General features: G+C 33.7%; 1 protein-coding gene across 1 annotated transcript in view; it reads left to right on the top strand.

Annotated features, from left to right (window-relative positions):
• The first annotated feature begins 2,087 nt into the window (after positions 1-2,087).
• The window catches only part of LOC137403710 (proton-coupled zinc antiporter SLC30A2-like), a 65,026-nt gene continuing 47,068 nt past the window's right edge, over positions 2,088-20,045 (top strand). Inside the window, exons 1-2 of the mRNA XM_068089723.1 lie at positions 2,088-2,199; positions 3,013-3,182. Of these exons, the coding sequence (XP_067945824.1) occupies positions 3,023-3,182 (160 nt within the window). The 5' untranslated portion in view covers positions 2,088-2,199; positions 3,013-3,022. The remainder of the gene's footprint in view (positions 2,200-3,012; positions 3,183-20,045) is intronic.

The raw sequence follows: 20,045 nt of genomic DNA, 5'->3' as shown, positions 1-20,045 counted from the left end.
GTGAGGTGTAGCCTTGGTTACACGGGAGACAAATTGCACATACTTAAAGATGGTGATAAAGATGTAAAGATATGAAACTAGGCTAATATAGAACAAGTGACGTTTGAATTAAAAATAATTACTTGTATATTTTCAGACAATTTTTACATTTTATTTGCAATTATTTTGTCTAGCCAATTTTATGAAACTCAGCTTGCTTAAAATGTGTGAGCTTTGAATTAAAATAATTATTACATATTTACGGATATTTTTACATTTTATTTATCTTGCTTAGCCTATCGATTTTCGTCTTTCATTAAAGTGGTGGAATTCACGCTTCATGTAGTAATGAACCGATCAATGGATTTCGATTTTAGAGAAGCCTGCCATACTAAATTTTTCGACAACGCAGTGTTCTGCTAGCTTGATTTGTAGAATTTTCTTCTCCTGATCAAAGCTGTACACGCCATAACTCTTTGTTCTTGTACTTAACTAAGCGACCATTGGTACCGACAACACTGAAGACTGACCAGCATTAGGAAAATGTCAAATTAAATTATCTTACTAGTTCTTTAGCCAATCATATGCAAGCATTCTGCAAACAGAAAGGTTAAAGTTTAACGCGCTAAAATATTAGCCAATCATATGTAAGCATTCTGCAAGCAACAAAGGTCATATTTTAACAGACTAAAATATAAGCCAATCATATGCAAGCATTGGGTATCGTTGTATTGTTTCAGTGTAAACTTCAATGTGTGTGGGCTAGATGAAGGTAGTAAATAGCGTGACAATAGCTAACATGTTAAGTGTTAACGTGTTAAGTGTTAACGTGTTATGAAGTGTTTGAACACATTAGCCTTGGGGACAACTTATTACTAGTTTTTCATCTATCCGAGTTAATGTAACATTGTTTAAAAATACATCAATACATGATCATTTATTCATGCTATATTGCAGGGATGGTCAAATAATTTTGGTCATGATCCGTTACAGCCAAGTCTGATGCATTAAAGATCCACAATAAGCTGAAGATGTGCATTTTCTTTTTTACCATACATAAACATGCAATTATTTATGCACATCTTACAACAAAGCATCAAATACAATTTTTAAAAACTTTGTTAATATACATAATTTTACTAAAAATCAGTGAATGAATATGCTGAAATAAATATGTCTGATATCAGTGAGAAAAATGTTGAGTGGGCTTTGACTTCACAATATTATCAAAAAACGGTTTTTTGCTACTGACAGCACATCTTAAAATTTGTGAAGAGGAGTATTTGTAAGTCGTATTCCATGATTGTTTTTTCACAAAATTCATTGTTGAAAACAATGCATTTACAAAAATTTTAAGAAAAATTGAAAAATTTTTTTTTAAACCAAATTAAAAAAATACATCAAAAATATTTTTTGACAGCCATCTTAAAAGATCCGCCAACAAGCTATAGAGATCCACATCCGGATCTAGATCAGCTATTTGGCCATTGCTGCTATATTGCATTGATAGATGCTTGTTTGTGGTATATTTTGCTCATGTACCTCATTACGTAGCACTATACCAGGCCAACGTACACCTTCATGGTAATATTGTATTGTGTTGAAATATGATCATTAAATTATACTATATCATTTTTCTGGGCAACATTTTATTATGTCAACATACATATTTGTGGTTCATTGTTTTGTGTTAATATACCCTAATTAGTGTGGGTTGCTTTTATCAGTGTCAGCAGGCAGGAAGTTAATAAAAATGCTTTATTTTTGCACATATAATGTCTAAGACTCGCTGGCATCGAGATCAATAGGGAGAAAACTAATATTTCTAAAATGCATATGAGCCCAGTATGTTATAAAGCTGGCATTCCATGAAAAAATTCAAAACATCTCAGAGTAAAAGCCAGAAGGGAATGATAATACTGACCTGAAATTTTAATCGAATGAAGTTCAAGCTTTGCAGATTCAATGGCTTCTATTTGCTCCAGTATAGCTAGAGAAGCTGGCTAAATAGAGTGAAATAGGAGGAGCTTGTAGTCAGTGGGCGGGGCCGTAAAAAGCACTGTCGAATGAGAACAGATCGCTTGCTAGTTATCTTTATAACGTTGTGAAGAAGAGTGTCAGGACCTATTTTAGTGAAAGGCTTGCAGGAGTTAAGAAAGGACATTTGTGGAGAACGTATAGTTTGTTATTGCAGATCTGACTTCTCCTAGTTGTCAACAGGTATGCGTACTTGCAATGCATTACATTTAGGACCTTTTAATGTGTGAGAATGACTGATGTTTAAATTGAATGCATGTAAACTCTCACAAGTTTTCTTGCTGGCTGGAATATTAGTTAGCAACTTTTCATCATCCAGTATTTGTATCTAGCCAAATACTGTACAGTGATTATGATATAGCATACACCGCTTAAGTTGTTAATTCTAGTCACAGTATTTTTGAAACTCTAATAATTGGAGAAAGCTTCCATACTGACAGCTTGTCAAAAGCTAAGAAACTCATTTAAGAAGAGGTGACAAGGGTTAGCAAGTGTCATGACCAAAAGCAATTAGCCTAACTGAGTGTGTAGATGCTTCCCAGCAGGACGTAAATTGAAATACACAATCATTTTGGAATGTAGGGTATGAAACACTAACACTAGGCGAGATATGGCTATAATACGGTATTTGAGAATAAGAAATAAGAATATAGTAACTAGATAGGAAAAAATATATTACAATGGAGACTAACAAAAAGTTTTTGTGTCGCATTCATGCATCGGCTAACCATCAACATTTACATTGTACATGTATATCACACGTCAGTGTTTTGCCAAAAAAATGATCGCTCTTTTAGTTTGCTCGTAGGTCATAATGTATGCATCAGAATCTTGGCACCAAAAGTATGTTGTGCGGTAGAATAAGAATATAGAATATGTTCCTATAGAATAGTATTTCCTATAGAATATGGACATCTTTGTAACTAGATTTCAACTTGCTGTTTTATTTCTATTAAAACTGAAACGTTGGTTGTACGTTTCTACTAACCATTGCAGCTCACTCGAGATGTCTCCCAGGGATCACAGATCTTCAACAAGCTCGAAAGATGGAGATCATTGTCACAGCCATCTTTCTTCCAAAATGACGGAAGTAGACAAAATAGCACGACGTAAACTTATCATAGCCAGCATTCTTTGTCTTGGCTTCACTATTGGCGAAGCTGTTGGTAAGTTACTCGCACCGTGTTTACATAGCCTACAATCCGCTTCCATGACACAAGCTTGTTTTTGCAATATGAAAACAGCAAAAATCCGCCGATCAAGCGAGATTATTTACTCGCAGATTTTTATCTAATTTTTCATGCTTGCGAAAGATGGAAACGGCGCTTGCGGATAATTCGCAAAAAAATGCCGTGTAAGCTATTCCATTTTAACTCTTTCACTACCGTAAGGTGATGTATCGGCTTATCAATAGGGTTTCAATTTTCTTTTTATTACGAAGTCTACAAATTAGCTAGACCAATCAAATTTTGTCTCCAGTGAAGCAACCTTGTTGCCAATCACGTGCAGCTTTTTCAAAACGAGGAAACCAATTCGCTATCGTCATGGCAATAGTAAACTCACCGCGTTCTTTCAATGCAAAGGAAGCGTCAGAAATTTTGCGAGAGTGGGATTCACTAAACAATTTTATACTTATCTTGTAGAAAATTTTGTTGTTAATAATATGTAATTTACAGTAAAGCAATATCTGCATTGAACCTCGAGATATTGCATAAATACTAGCGGTCTATCGATTTTTCGAAAATCCACTCGAATTAATTTGGTCAGAATAGCGAATTTAATGTAGTAGTAAAAAAGTTGACAACTTTTCACACTTTGGTTGACCTTATTTCTATTTGAACAGTTCCGAATCCGCCACTATGAGCTCTAGCATAAAATTCTTCATTTTATCCCAAAGTCCTGCGTTAATCCGCACCATGTGAGTGTCTATTGAGACACTTATCGCACTGTAACTCAACGTGTGCACAACTCCAAATTTGCATCATCATCATGGAAACAGTGATTATTTTTTCAAGTCTGCACATAAAATCTATCTGTCAATGACTTAACTCAACAGGACAAAACGACTAACTGTTTTGCCAAAATCTGGCTTTTAAATTTTCATGATAATCTGACAATGATACTTAAAACAGATACTATATCACTATATGTATCTTCATGTCTGTGTTGCCTTCACCCTTAGGCTGCTTCATACTGCATCACAGTATATCGGCATTAATACTGCAATATATTGGTGATCGTTTGGGATAACATTATTCATATTATCACAAACCTATCCGGGTTTAGGTCAGCGAATGGTTCGCGACATAGTGTTCTCGTTACACAACGTGGTCGATGAAACGATGAAATACTAGCTTCACAGCAACTGTCATGAAATATAGAATAAGCCATCAGCGATAACCAATCATCATCGTGGAAGTAGTGCAGTCGTGAAGGTTTGTCAAACTATCGGGAAAGTTTGACAGTTGCAACCCTATTCTACGTATCCTTGTTGTTTCGACGATGTCATTGGTTTATGATGCACATAATCAGCGAATACTCGTTGAGAAGATAACGATCGGCGAGTATCCGCCGAGAGGATAACTCTGCTTTGATACATCATACTTTGATTCAGTATGAACTAGTCTTTAGTGTTAGTATGAAGTAGACATGCCGCCTAGTTTGTAAGAAATTGTCTTGGTTTTGTCAGTCGAAGCCTAAACAAATTTTTTAAATTAAAAGTGACTGCTCAGCTATCTTACACAATAAGCTATTTCCAATGGTTTCACTTACATAATGAGTCACTGCTCGCATCTGAAGTAGGACATTTCCCTGATACAATGCTATATGACATTTCCCTGATACAATACTCTATGACATTTCCCTGATACAATGCTCTATGACATTTCCCTGATACATTGCTCTATGACATTTCCCTGATACATTGCTCTATGACATTTCCCTGATACATTGCTCTCGTTAGCCATCATCAATAAGCTGTTAGTGTTTTATACACCTCCTAGAGCTTGTTTCCCATTCGACATCTTTCAGCTGCAGTCAGATGTCGTCATGGTTGACATCGAATGACAGTTTTTATCCAAGACTAATATTATTGTTTGTATCATAAATCTTTGCACCAATGTTCATATACACCGTCTGTGAACGCGGTATAAGCCTTAGCATAACCCACAAATGCTTATAATAATATTGTGTGATGATAAATTATAACCATTTATATGCAAAAATATCTTTAGCTCAGGAGGTAGCATATATATGTTTTGCCAATTTAAATATTTTACATTTTAACAGGTTATTTGTCAATAATTGTTAATAATTCCATCTCGACACATGATGCTTTAACAAATAAATTTCTCAATATATGGTGTAAAACTCGCTAATATTAAATCATAAATCATAAATAATTTTTCAACATATGATGTCCAGAATTTTGTAACTTGCTACGTAGGCATGCTGTCTGTTCATAGCATGGTATTACAGTGTTCGAATACCATTAAACGGTGCTTCATACCTACCTGTCTTTGGTTTAAAATGATGGACTCCAAGAAAACTATTGCAAATGGTAGAAAAAGGAAGCAGGCAATAATTTTTTTTGTTTATGAAAAAATATAAGCAAATATATTTGCATTAACTTGAAAAAAATCTATGAAGTTGTCTAGAGGCTATCATAAAAAAATGTAAAAATGATGCAAAAAAATGCCGGAGACAATAGAAGTTGAATGGCTAGACAAAATGATTGCAAATAGAATGTAAAAATTATCTGAAAATATATAAGTAATTATTTTTAATTCAGACGTCACATGCTCTATATTAGCCTAGTTCCATATCTTTATCACCATATTTAAGTATGTGCCATTTGTCTCCTGCGTAACCAAGGCTACACCTCACTATCTGTCTTTAACGTTAAAGAGAATACGCCATAAAAACCTGGTTGTACTGATTATTCCTTTATTAATTTAGTCTCTTAAGTAATTTAAGCTTTTATTAAGCTTTTCACATAGTTTTATATAAGATTTGTTTCAATTTTATATGTAATAAAGTATTTGTTATTATTTTTTGAGCTATGGAACTAATTAAATATAGTGCAATATGTTCTTATATTGGTTTTTCCCGTTTTTCAAAAAAATGCTCGAACTGATGAAAGTCGAAAGTCTAAACAAGATAAATAAAAATAAAATTTAAAAGCTCCTTTAATTAAATTTTCTACGCTTAATTTAGGTTTTCTATGAGATTTGTTTTAGTGCTGTATGTAGTTACTTGAAAGAACTATCATTTTTAAGCTATGAAACTAATTAAATGGAATACAATATGTTCTTATTAGAATATCCGCTTCAACATATGGTGTTTGACATACAAATAAAACTCATAGATGGTCCAAGTTCTAAGTTCGTATGTCAATGTTTAACTGTATTGGCGATGAAGCAGTCCTTGACTGTGACCTCTTAATCAATCATCTTTAGTGAATGGAGGTAAGAAAGAAACTTACTATGCACAAGTCTCCTTGGGTTATGATTCTTTGGTAATTCTAGTATTAACACATTTTTTGGCAGAAAAAGTATATTTTTAGGTCAGTGAAGCATATTATCATAATTGCCATGTCTGTCACACAAACCCTCTAGCCCTACATTTTTTTGTTCATTTTTTTCCACTTTTAATCAATTTTTTTTACTCACGAGGTACTGAAGCGGCTTAAAGTTAACGCCAAATGGGTCGGATTCCCATAGATTCATTGTAGTCGTTTAGCTGTCTTGAATGTTATAGCACTGCCCGTCCGACCAATTGGGCATTGACCTACTGAAAGAAAACATTGACATCTTTGTTTTAGCTGTTACTAATTGCATGCCTCTGTTGCGACATTTTTTCTTTCAGTTAATATTCTTAGCAAACAGCCAGGCTACGTTGGTAAAGCCTGGTTTCCATATGACAGCGCAATGATCGTGCGCGGCCCAGTGATCGTATGCAATGCATTTCTTGGGCTGCGATGCAGTGTTTCCATATCGCACATAGGCGCCATGCTTGCATTGGACAGTGTGGGTAATTTCCTTTCATTTTCGTAGGAGAGACCAATTTCTTCAGAAAACAGCCCTCGGTTTAAATTGTGGGATAGGTTGAAAAGGTCGAGCGATGTATTGTGGGATACATCATCGCGCGCACTCGTCGCAAGGATCCATTCTGTTGGATCCTTGCGATCAGCGTAGTCACATCGCGCGATCGTCGTGCGTTGACGTTTCCATATCACAGCTGGACTACGCACGGCGTCGTGCGCCTTGTTGCGCGCCTTGCGCTGTCATATGGAAACCAGGCTTTAGTCGCGAATGAGAAGCTTTGAAAATCGCAACAGGTGCTATAGGCTGGTTTCCAATAAACTAGGATTCTAAAAGCTGGGACTCTCAATAAAATGGCGACCTATTATAGCCGCGTTACCTTCCAGCGGAGAGTGCAAGAGTTGAGCACTGTTCAACTTTTGTAAGCAAATTGCAGACAAAACTTTCCTAAAGAGCACTGAAAAGGTGAAGAGTGGTACAAAAGCCACCGAGGTATTACCGCCAATATGAGAATCAAGTTAAAACGGTGTTTATGTTAGCTACAATAAGATAAAACTTTCGCAAACTATTTATACAAAAATGTTTTGTTGTTAGTGAAACGACATTCTAGTGACAAGACCTTTTTTCTTCATCTAACAAATTAATTTTAACCATTCTTAACTATAAAACACTTTTAATGAAGAAAGCGTTAGTTAAATTAATTAAAATAAACAAACAAAATATATTTATTATTTAGGCTGCGTGCTGATTGGCTTCTAGTAGAGCCCTGGTTACTTCAACTGGTCAGTTCTACATTTTTGTAAATTCTCATTTTTTTTACTTCGTATGTGTTAGCCAATTTGTCTAGCTGTCTAAGACATGGTAGCTACTTTATAGTGAGATCTTTAGCTTGAGATCTTTAGCTTGAGGTTAACCTCCTTTTAGCACTTTGGCATGAGGTCAACCGCTGTATCATCACTCTCTCATGGGCGTTATACATTTCCATGCATTTATTTTACATATATATATTATATATATATTATATATTATATTATATAATATATATATTATATAATATATATTATATATATATATATAATATATATATAATATATATTATATTATATAATATATATATTATATAATATATATTATATTATATATATAATATATATATATTATATATTATATATAATATATATTATATAGGCTATAGTATTATATTATATTATATAATATTATATTATATATATTATATATATATTATATATAATATGATATATATCATATTATATAATTTGGTACACGTGGTAAACCTCCGGTTGCACCTGGGTAGGCCGGTAGACCTCATGCTAAGGTAGCACTAAGATATGGTACGTGAACTGCAAAGATAGACTCCAGGGCAATCATACCTTAGTCACCTCTTTGAAATTTTTGTTAACACTTCAAATAATATTTTAATAACATCTCTTCTGAGGTTTTTTCTTATTACAAGCTTACTAAATCTACAAGGGGTTAGAAGTACTTTTAATAGTATAGTAAGGTGTTGCCATAACCCCATTTTTATTTTACAATGAAAATATGAAAATGGGGAGATTAGAGCTTCAAATATTTAAAAAATATTTCCATCAGCGCAATTACCCACCGGGAAATGTAGGCCGTAAACGTTTGAAGGCCAAAAGTCATTGGAGGTGAAACGAAAGGCATAGTGAAATATATCTGGACATCTGGACAACAATATCTGGACATATTAAGGCTGAATGAAGATAAGAAAAGCAGCACTTTATAACATATAACGGTCTATTATATATATATATATATATATATGTTATATTAAATATAATATATATAACTTTAAATATAATATAAAGGCTTAATGTCCTATTTTTAACAAAACTTAAATCTGGTTGGAGTCAAAATGTGCAAAGCTGTAAACTTCAAAATAGTTCACCGCTCAACAGTAGTGTACCGACTGTCCTTTTAACCCTGTAAGAGCTGGGGATTCCTCATAGCTTTTCTTGAATACTAATCCCCTTTGTGCCAGTGTCAACATTTAATCCCAGATTTAATCATGGCTTGTAAACAATGGTGACCATATCCACCCACCACTCCGCAGCTGCGCATAACATGCCATGCTTTGATAAGATATGTGGCATTGCTGAGGAGGGATTTTATAATCGCGTGTATGAGAAAAGGACAGAAAGTTTCTGATGTAATCAAATTAAGCAAGTGTCAAAACAAAGCAGCTAGTACAACTAAACAAGGAAACTTAACACTGTATTCTCTTACAGCAAATAATTTAACTTGTTCACTACTGCATTAAAGTCGTTATTCTGACTAAATTAATTCAAAGATCAACATACCGCTAGTATTTATGCAATATCTCGAGAATAAAGACAGATATTGTTTTACTGTAAAATGCATCCAATTTAAAACAAAACTCTCTACAAGATAAGTATAAAATTGTTTAGTGAATCAACTCTCGCAAAGACTCTTGCTTTGCGTTTAACGAACACAGTGAATTTATTATTGCCATGACGATATCGATCTAGTTTTCCGATTTTATAAAATAATTATAAATGGATTTGCCAAGCCAAAAAATTTTTATTTTGGCGACTAGGCTGTCTCATTGAAAACAAAATTTGATTGGTCTAGCTATCGTGAAGGCTTTGTAATAAAACAATGTGAAACCCTATTGATTGGCCAATACATCGGCTTACGGTCGCGAATAGTTTGAGGCTCTCAAGGCATTACAGGTTTGATACATTAGAGAATTTTTAAATTTTAACTCTTTCGCAACCCAATTATTTTTCTTACTGGGACATAATTAAATGTTCGATAAGACCTAATATTTTACAATGAGTCATATAAGTTGTCATACCCCTCAAATCACAAGGCCTATGAAAAAGATTTTTATATCAAATTAATCAGCATAAGATTCTGAATCAGGTGATGCAATAAATAGCATAAAATGTGTTGTAGAATGAGCTCAGGACACTTTTTTGGCTCCTTCTACCAAGACTAACAACTTGAGAATATTCCGAGTTGGAAGAGTTATCACTATTACTATAGCTTAAGCATTATTATTATTATTATAGTTAAGAATAATCACTGTCACTGGTATTATTACCCAGTAGGTAATCCCTAGCCATTGATCTATAATTTGTGATGGTAATTGCAAAGAAGAAAAAAAATTGCGATAAAAAAATAAGTTTTCTCAAAGCACTTTTTCAACTTCGCTCAGTGGGGTTTGTAAACATGTTCTCTATTGGCTCAATGCGGGCCAATGATTGTCTCACTTTGTTTAAGCACAGACACGGTAGGCCAAGTAATTTACGCCAAGTAATTTACGACTCACTAATCAGGAGTCGATCTTCGATTACTTAATAATCAATTTTGTATAAAGCCGCACCACACGGCTCTTGGTCGAACACAAACTAAACGCTGTGTCAAGCCGTACTACAGGCTCATGGTATGCCATAAGTTGAGGTGTGTCTGAAAGTTTAAAAAAATGAAGTGTTTCAAGACTATGAAAGAAGTTTTTTTAAAACTGTTCTGGCGAAGAAATATGTTTACATATTTAAAGCTGGTTATGCTGCCAAAAGTGTTTTGTAGCATCTAATGAAAGGAGGAGCTAGAAGAGCCAGCTGACTGCCGTCAGCAATCAGAAATCTTATGAATATTACCACTTCATAGCCGAATATTGATGTGTAACAATCTCGCTTTAAGAGTAATATAACCGTTAATTTATATATAAAATCAAGTGTTTGTTGATTGGTCGTCGTTCAGTTAATAACAGTTACTTGCACGCTTGCAGTTCAGCGCTCTGTGAGAGATCAAAATGTGTAATGATTATGCTCACAATTATTCCGAAGCATGGCAAGGTGTCTGTGTAGTTTAATCGTAGTGCGCTAGGCTTCACATCCGTGCATCTGAAGGTGAGGGTTTGATTCCTGTGAGCTGCAATCTTTTTTCCTAACACTCTTAGCTGGCTTCGGGCAAACATGGCTCTTATTATAGTAAAGATTACAATACTAGCTTAATTTACTAGCTTAAGTTACTCAAATTTATTAGGTAAAGAAACTTAACCAATGGCAACTACATTACCTGCCACTGTTTATAAGCTGTTTTACATCTTGAATGAATGTGCAGCATAAGAAGTAAGAAATGTTCCTCAACGATCTGTTTTAGCTATGCCTTGACTTTTTAGATATTTGAATTATGCATTGGCCAGACACACACAAAAATAAACAATTACCTTCATTTAAAAGTTAGAATAGTAAATGTTGTATATGTTGATTAAAATAGATTTTCTACGAAAAAAACTTTTTTATTACTAGTGCAACATCATGCATTCACCTAGTACACCCATATGAGATAAGCGTTTGATAAAAAAACCAAATGATATTACATTATATTATTTTTCCTCAATATTAGGAAAGACTACTATCGTTTGCAGACAATATTTGACTTATGTTAGCAGTAGTAGACCAGCTTATATAAACAACATAATCGTAGTATGAACAAATGGATCAAACCTACATTGTAACACACGCTAATAAATAATAATATATAGAAATAATAACTAATCGCGTTATGTACATTATGAAGATTATGTGTATAAATAACCAGTAATTATAAAGCATTATAAGCTCTCCTATATACGACATCAGCCTTTATTAATTTTTTGCACATAATTCACGTAAAGTAATTTAATTTTTTTGATGAATGTTTTAGGAATTTCATTTTTGTAAATCTGATATAAAAACCTTTAATTACTGTAACTTGCGTAGCTAATGGAGTGGATTACGGATTTTTAGCAGATTGAAAGGAATTTATTTCGGTCTGTTAGGCACTCAAGAAAACAAAATGCAGATGCAAGATACCGGCCAATAAGATTATACAGCCTGTGAATATGACACACAGCATAAACACACTCACAAAGATTTTTTGCCGATACGCTTTTTTAAATAGATAAATGAAATAATGAAATTTTTAACTTGGAAAGTTTTTTTTAAATTTTGATTCACAAAAAGGTTTGACTTGTTGGAGAACAGTCTACACTAGGGTTTTAGACTGAGTTTTTTTCAACAAACTTCTAAAGCTTGGCTACGCACGAATAAATTGCATTGTCGAACGTATTGTAAATATTTGCTGTGGCTACAAACGCCGATGCTGCTGAGCGATGTGTCATGTTCAAGTCTATGACATTTTTGCTGGATCTATTAAAGTCTTTTCAAAAGGTATGTTACTAATTGAATGCCCAGCTTTATATATATACTAGCTGTGCTACCCGCCGTTGCTCGGGTAATAAAAAAGTCTGGACAGAAAATTTATTTGTATTTAACATATAACAGCATTTACCATTCTAACTTTCAAACTACATATCATGAGAAATGTTTTGTGTAGTTTAAATAAATTAAGAGAAAAATGAAAACAACTGTGAAGGTTTTAAAACTTTGTCAAACAACTGTAACTTTCAAGATATTAGCCTGGCACATTGTCAATGGAAAATTGCAGTACGCTGCTAGGCTTCTAATGACAGTAATCCATGACACTGCATCAGCATTGTTGTCCAGCTGCAGTTATTCTAATAATAGCTATAGCCAGAATGCAGACACACATATGACATACACACAGACATACTTTGAGAAATATACAGTCAAACATGGATAACTCGAACTTCAAGGGACCGAGCAAAAGTGTTCGAATTATCAGAGCATTCAAGTTATCAGAGCACTGTCACAAGTCCATATATTTACTTATTTATTAGTAGATACATGTACATATACAAACTATAATATAAATCAAAAGCACAAATGACTTGTTTCAAATTAAATGCTTCTAATGTAAAGTTTAAAACGTTTTCATGAAAAAGTATAGAGATTTTTCTATCACTTGAGATTGGTTTGTTGTTTGAGGTGATGTTATTGCCAGGACGTTTTTCAGATTGACATTGGCAAAACTTGATCGTTGTTGAAATGCTCAAAAGAAAAGACATTTTTTTCTTTTGGGGTTTTACCCACGATCAATTTTGCCGTTTTTTCTTGAAGTTTATGCAGATTACCTTACTTTACCTGGGATTCGTTAAGAGCAACACTCCGCAGCAGTTCAATTAGAAGTTTTACGAGGTTTTACTGTACATTCTATATCACTCACGCTTTTTTAATAGATACTTATTGAATGTACACACGTATTCTGTGTTTAGGTCAAACGATGAATAGTTTTTTGTAGCTCAGACAACGTATACGTTTAATTACAACATTTTTTAAGACGTTTTAAACATTCAACATTCCGACGTTGATTCAACACGGAATCAACGTCGGAAAACTATTCATCACGGGCTAGCCGAGTCACGCACTCAAGGATTTTCGCCACGCACATACAAAACAACATGCGATTTTTGTTTTGTATGTGCGTGGCGAAAATTCTTGCGCGCGTGACCCGGCTAGCCTGTGCTATTCATCGTATCGCAGTATAAATCAAATTTCACCAAACTTTTAGAAAAGTCGTTGACAAAATATTTTGCCGATGGTGGTAATAACGACGCTTATGAATTACGAAAAGATGAAGTTTACCTCTATGGCTTTGAATAAAGCGATTTTCTAAAGCGAAAACAACCGTTTCGGTAGCTGTTGGGCAAAAAACAGTTCGAATTAACAGTGTTGAGTTCGAGTTATCTATAGCAATTTATCATTACGTGGGAACGGACCAAAGGAAATGTTCGAATTAACCATGTGTTCGAGCTATCCGTGGACGAGTTATCCATGTTTGACTGTATATATATATATAGATGTAACATTGGTCATCAATGATTTATGTTAGTAATAAAGCACTTGTTACTATTCCCATTGCAATATTCTTCAAGTACATTATATACTTATATGTACATATATGTACATATATAATATATATACATATACACACATATATACACACATATATTTATATATATATATAATATATATATATAATATATATATATATATATATGTTCTTATATACTTCAAGTACATGACCTAACATAAACTATAGAAAAAAGATTTTAATATGTTTAATTATTAAAAAGTTATTTGAAATGTTTTATAAGCAATTTCACTTTACATAGATACTGGTTGTTGTTATATGTATTATGTTATAAATGATAATGTTTGTCTTTATCTGAATTGATGTAGTCATCATTGATCAAAAGCCAATCTTGTACGCGACTAGCATGCATTTGAAATGAATATACTGGAATCGAGATCTTTTAATCAATTATTTTATTCAGTCACAGATGCATCGTTCTATCTCTACTGACGTATGCCAACACGTTTGTTTCAAAGCAACAAATTTTCATGGGTTACAAGGATTGGCAAAAAACGCATTTTGTTCGCCTGTGTAGCCATCGAAAGTCCCAAATGGCATGTATGGAAACTATCTGTGTCATATGGTAGTCTGCCTTTCTGTCATTAAATAGGCTGAGACTATGATAGACCCATACTGATGATTGGTTATGTCTCCACTGTAGGCCAGCCATTATTTGATTGTCGAAATTTGCCCCACCGGTCAATGCTTCATTGTTCTACCGCTTCATCGGACATATCGTATAGGAATCTGGCGATATTCTTATGTTCGCTGTATAGCCATACAGTGTTAGCTTGCACACTTAATTAGATTAGAGGTTGTCTTTTAAACTAAGATTAATTTATTGTAGTCCTGGATGAAATTAAAAAGCCACAATGCAGGTAATTAGCTTGGAAAGTAAGGGATGAAGCAAGAATGATTACAGATAGTTATTCTTGGATATATTTTGCGTTACAAGGTCATGTTTCTGAAGTTGTTGCTTAGCAGTATGCACTGATTACAAGAATGTTGGAATTACAGCCACAAAACTGCTTGATATAGCCTATCAGGGTAACATAGCTATGTGTTTTTTTGTTTGTCATTCCTAGGTTCCGAGTGAGTGCAGTCAATTTGTTAACAGTAAATCTAGTATGAAATTCCTAAAGTGTATAGCTTGTTAATTCAAAGCAATCAGTTTATCATTACACACCCAATGACCTGAAGGCGAGTTTGCACAAAAATTTTAGTAGAATTTGTTAGAAAGTATAGTTGTTTTTCTATCATTTGCGATTGTTTTTGATGTTTGAGGTGACTCGATTGCCAGGATGTTTCAAGATTTACTAGCAACATGAAACAGACAAGTTTTTGATGGTGCTTTTGTATTCTTCTATGTAAGGAGTATGTGTAAAGGGATTCATAGGGGGTATGCGCATAGGGTAAGGAAATTAAAAAAGTTGTCCATAAACAGTGGCTATTGTCGGAAGTGATCTGTTTCAAACCCATTAACTCACACTCTGATTTCATGAATTAAGGGTTTGAACAGACGATTTTTGAAAGGCTTTTAGAAAACCAGTAATTTTATATTATTATATAGTATCATAAATGTTTCTGTTATCATAAATATTTTGCAAAAATCACAAATATTTTTGTTTGTTTTCATGATTTGAAAATGGTGATAAAACCTGGTTTTTGTTGAAAGTTTACAAAAGTATTAGTCAAACACCAATCTATAATATTATCTGCTGATGTTAATGCAACAAAAATTGTGCTCTCAGTTAACCTCTGAGAAAAAAACTTGAATATGTTTAACAAAATTAATAATCCAAAAAAATGTTTTCGTAAATTTATATCAACAACTAGTGCGTCTAAAACATATCTGGTGTAATCATTTGAAAAATATTTTGCAGTTGTTTGATTCAAAAAGATAAGGCGGTGACAGATTTTCGATCACAACTAAATGATTTTTGTTTAGGTTCACAACTTTATAAATCACGTATCTATACACAGTAGAGTAGAACCTTTTTAATCTATATATATATATATATATATATAAATCTCAGTGCTTGTTTTTCTGTGCACCTTTTGCCCAGTTATAGCAATGAAACATTTGTGTCGCAGAGGATTTGATCTCAAGAACCTTACGTTCACAAGACAACAAGCTAACCCATTAAGCTAAAGGGAATACAATGGGTTTTATAATAGGCAGATAATCATTATCTGGAGTAAAATACACATAGCGACTCTGTGTTACACACAATGTCACTAAAGCTTGCTCTCACGGCTCTTATTAGTATGTTTTGCAATACTAGCTTACTCAAGTTAACCAATGGCAACTACATTACTTGCCTTTGTTTATAAGCTGTTTTTTAATATCCATGCAACACCGGGAATTTGGCTAGTCGTCACTATAATAACAGCCGTGTCCATCTGGCGCCACGGTTGGAAGTTAGGAAAAAGAAATTGCATCATGCGGGATTTCAACTCGCAGGTTTTGACATGGTGTACCAGCTGTACCAATTGACCGCCCACTGGATTTCCCAAATAATTGTACATAAATTTATCATACGAGGCGATCTCTCAAGGCACGCATCACTGCCAGGATGCTTGTAGACATAATCGTACAACACTTTGTTAGAGATAATATGATATGATTAACCCTTTGAACCCTAACAGCCGGTTTGCTGGCATTGCGTAGGGTGTGTCAGAAACCCTCACGACGGTTTTCCGGCATTCACGGCTTTGTTTACAAATGCTGTTTCCAAGTAAGAGAGTAAACTAATCAAATTAATTCTTGCACGGGATGTTAGATCAGAAATTTTACTTCCATTTATAATAGTTTTCAAATATCTTTACCTACTTCCTTCGTTTTAATAACAAACTTTACTAGAACGATATTTCGAAAAAAATCGATACGTTTCGTTTGTTGGTAGGTAATAAATGATTGTGATTCAAATAAAGAATTCTATGATACCAACTATAATTTTCCAGTATATTTTGAGCCATGAAATGATGATGAAAAAGTGCTAAACGGATATGATATTACTGTCTATGTTTGTATGAGTTTTGTAAAATTGTACGAACTTTTATAGTTTTAGCCCGAATAATGGTGAAGTGCTGTTTTTTTTTCTATTTGATGACATTTGCTGTGGGTTGCTCAACATTTTTACTAGTTTTTTACCAAATATCCTTGTATTATGAGCTCATTCAGATATATTTAATAAATGTTTAAAAACTTTGGATCGTTAGACTGGTTGCCCAGGGTTACTGACACGACACACATTGACAAAAAGACGGGCAGGGTTCAAAGGGTTAACATGTGACCATTATGAATGACCTGGGAGTATACTGAATACACTGACTGAGCGCTCTCACACCTAGCTAAAAATAATTGGCTTAGTGTGTTAGCACCACGTTTTGGGCCCTGACAGGTGTCCTACTAAGTGGCTGATGGATTACTGTTTACTCTATAGCAGACCTAGGCCCTAGTGGAAATGTGCAGTATGGCGTATATTACATACTGACCCAGTGTTGAATTAATCAGGCTGTCATGTGTCATTTAGCTGGGTTTGACCTGAATAATTTTCATACAATAAGCTTCTTCAGTGAGTTTTTAGAGAACTCGATACAAATGTAGTCAACTCTAGACAACAGGAACTAGAAACTAAATAACCTACAATGGCAAAAGATGAAAAAATTATTCGTAGATGATTTGACTGTGTTTTTTGTTATTTTTCAAAATATATTTTCACATCTCTAGATTATTTTTAGAATCTGCTTTGTATGTCAAAACAAGTTGCTTGTTGAAGCAAGTGGGACCGTAACCAAAACCTAAAAACTTACGAGATTCCTAAAGAGGCCTCCTTAATGATACATAGTATTTAAATGTGCACTACATTAAATTATGTAAAAAACCAAGGTAAAAAATTATATGTAAAAAATTTGAAGTAATATTATAAATAAAAATAAGTAGAATTGAAGTAAAAAAGTAGTTTATATTGTTATCTTATCGTTATTGTTATTGTTATCACACGAGCTGAGAAACAGACTCAGCAATGTTTAAGCCCAAGACTGATACTCCTCCCTAAAAGGCCAATTAGGCTCGGCCCAAAATCCCGTTTTAGGGGGAGTTTTCAGACCATGGGGCACTGTCAGTGAATTTGCTTCTTTAGGGGGTTTCACAGACAAGCCAGTAAAAGGGCTCATGCTCATTAAGGTTTTATTCAGCCAAAGTAGTAACAAGAAAGTGCACTGAAATTCCAGTCTTCATTTTAATTCATATGGCATTAAAATCTGCATGCTTGCTGCCGGGAAAGTAAGAGAAAAGAAACAGTCGACACTGCATCATCTTAGCAACCCTTTAGCAATATACTCAGAATGAATCATATGATATTTCTTTCATTAATATTCATTGTTTTCCTTTGTAAATGAAAATGATGACCTGATGGTTGATGTTTGGAATCAGTTTTATTAACCCTTTTGCAGGCATAGCGACAATTGTCGTTTTGCGATACTGACGCTAGTGGGCAGAGCGACTATTATGTCGCCACACGAACGGTTTTTATAAATTGATTTATGGTTAGCTAAATGCCTCTTTTAGTTTAACTTTTTCACCAATAGTAAACTAAAATATATTGATCTTTGTTAGCAACAAAAATAAGCTGTTTGCAAAAAACGATCGTTTTGCAATACTGAACAAACAAAAAATCCAAAGTAAAAACGTATTTAAATAAAATTGGTAATTTTGTTTGTAGCTTTTTCTGCTTTATTAATGCATGAATCATATTGGATGTTTAGCGGGGTGCGCCTTCTAGGGAACTCTCAGTGTTTAGGGGGTGTATTTCAAATTGACCAACCAGGTGTTGGGGGGGGGGTACAAAATCCAAATTCAAATTGACCAACCAGGTGATTGGGGGTACAATATTCAAGTCTGGGCCTATCCAGGAGGGTTTTTCTTTCAGAGTATCAGCCCTGGGTGCTTAGGTTCAGAGGTAGAGGTGGTGGGAGGTACATAGCAACTTACTCCAATTTATACTTGCTCAAGTTTAAAATATGTATAGTATATATAACATATATATGTACATATAATGTATATATAATTTACATGTGCATATAATGCATGCATATAATATATAGATGATATAAATAGTGTAAATATAATGTATATAAGATCATACAATGTAAATTTATATATAGTTTATATCTGTATATAGTGAATATAATGCATATATAATGTATATTTAACAAATGTAAGTAATGTATATATGTATATACAGTTAAACCTCTACTTATAGTCACCTCTACATGTTAAGTTTTTTAACATTCAATGTAAAATTTGAGCAAGCATCTTACTGAACATATGAAAAGATTATTCTCATATGGTTATAAGTCTAATAATCAGTAAGTATATGCATATCTTGCATATGATTTGGTTATTTTTTATTTTCAAGTTTCTATTGAATAAATATTCAATGAAAATTTAAAAATAACAAAATTCAAGTTCAATATTCAAGTCACCCTTTGAAGTACTGAAGCCGACAAAGTTGAACTCTGAAGTAGCGAGGGAGTACTGTATATGCTTATGAGACTATCCATCGTGTTTTTTTACGTTATCAAATCGTTTGCACATGCGCTCGTTCATGAAAAAATCGTCATATTTGTAGAAAGTGATCGTTTTTCTTTTATTTACTAGTACTTTTAAGTGTTGTTTTGATACTATGATAAAAAGTTTGCAAACAAAAACATTGTTTTCAAATTATCATTGCAAAAGCTTTGTGTTTTTAACAATAAAACTGTCTATAAAGATGGCCGACAACGATGAAATGACGTCACGAAAAAAACGAAAGATTTGCTCCAACATATGCCAGTTCGAAAAAGTTTGCAGAAGGTCATAGCTGCATACGAGCCATTAAACTGATAAACATCTCATGCACTTGAAAGAATAGCCATTTTGTTTGTGAAAAACCTTTTAAATTGTTTCCTAATTCTCTTTAAATCACCGATGATTCATTTCTACTGAATCTATTGATCTGTAATCAAGAGGAAGATTGAACAATGCTACCATGCAGCAAAACTACAAGGCATTACACAGAATTGTGACATGTTGTAACCTAAAGGTTAGGCCAACTCCTATCTGATCGACTACAATGAAGTCCAAAAATGTTGCGCGATAGGTAAATGTTGCGC

Source organism: Watersipora subatra, chromosome 9, assembly GCF_963576615.1.
Source record: "Watersipora subatra chromosome 9, tzWatSuba1.1, whole genome shotgun sequence".
Classification (NCBI taxonomy): Eukaryota; Metazoa; Bryozoa; class Gymnolaemata; order Cheilostomatida; family Watersiporidae; genus Watersipora; species Watersipora subatra.
This window is presented reverse-complemented; position numbering and strand designations above follow the sequence as displayed.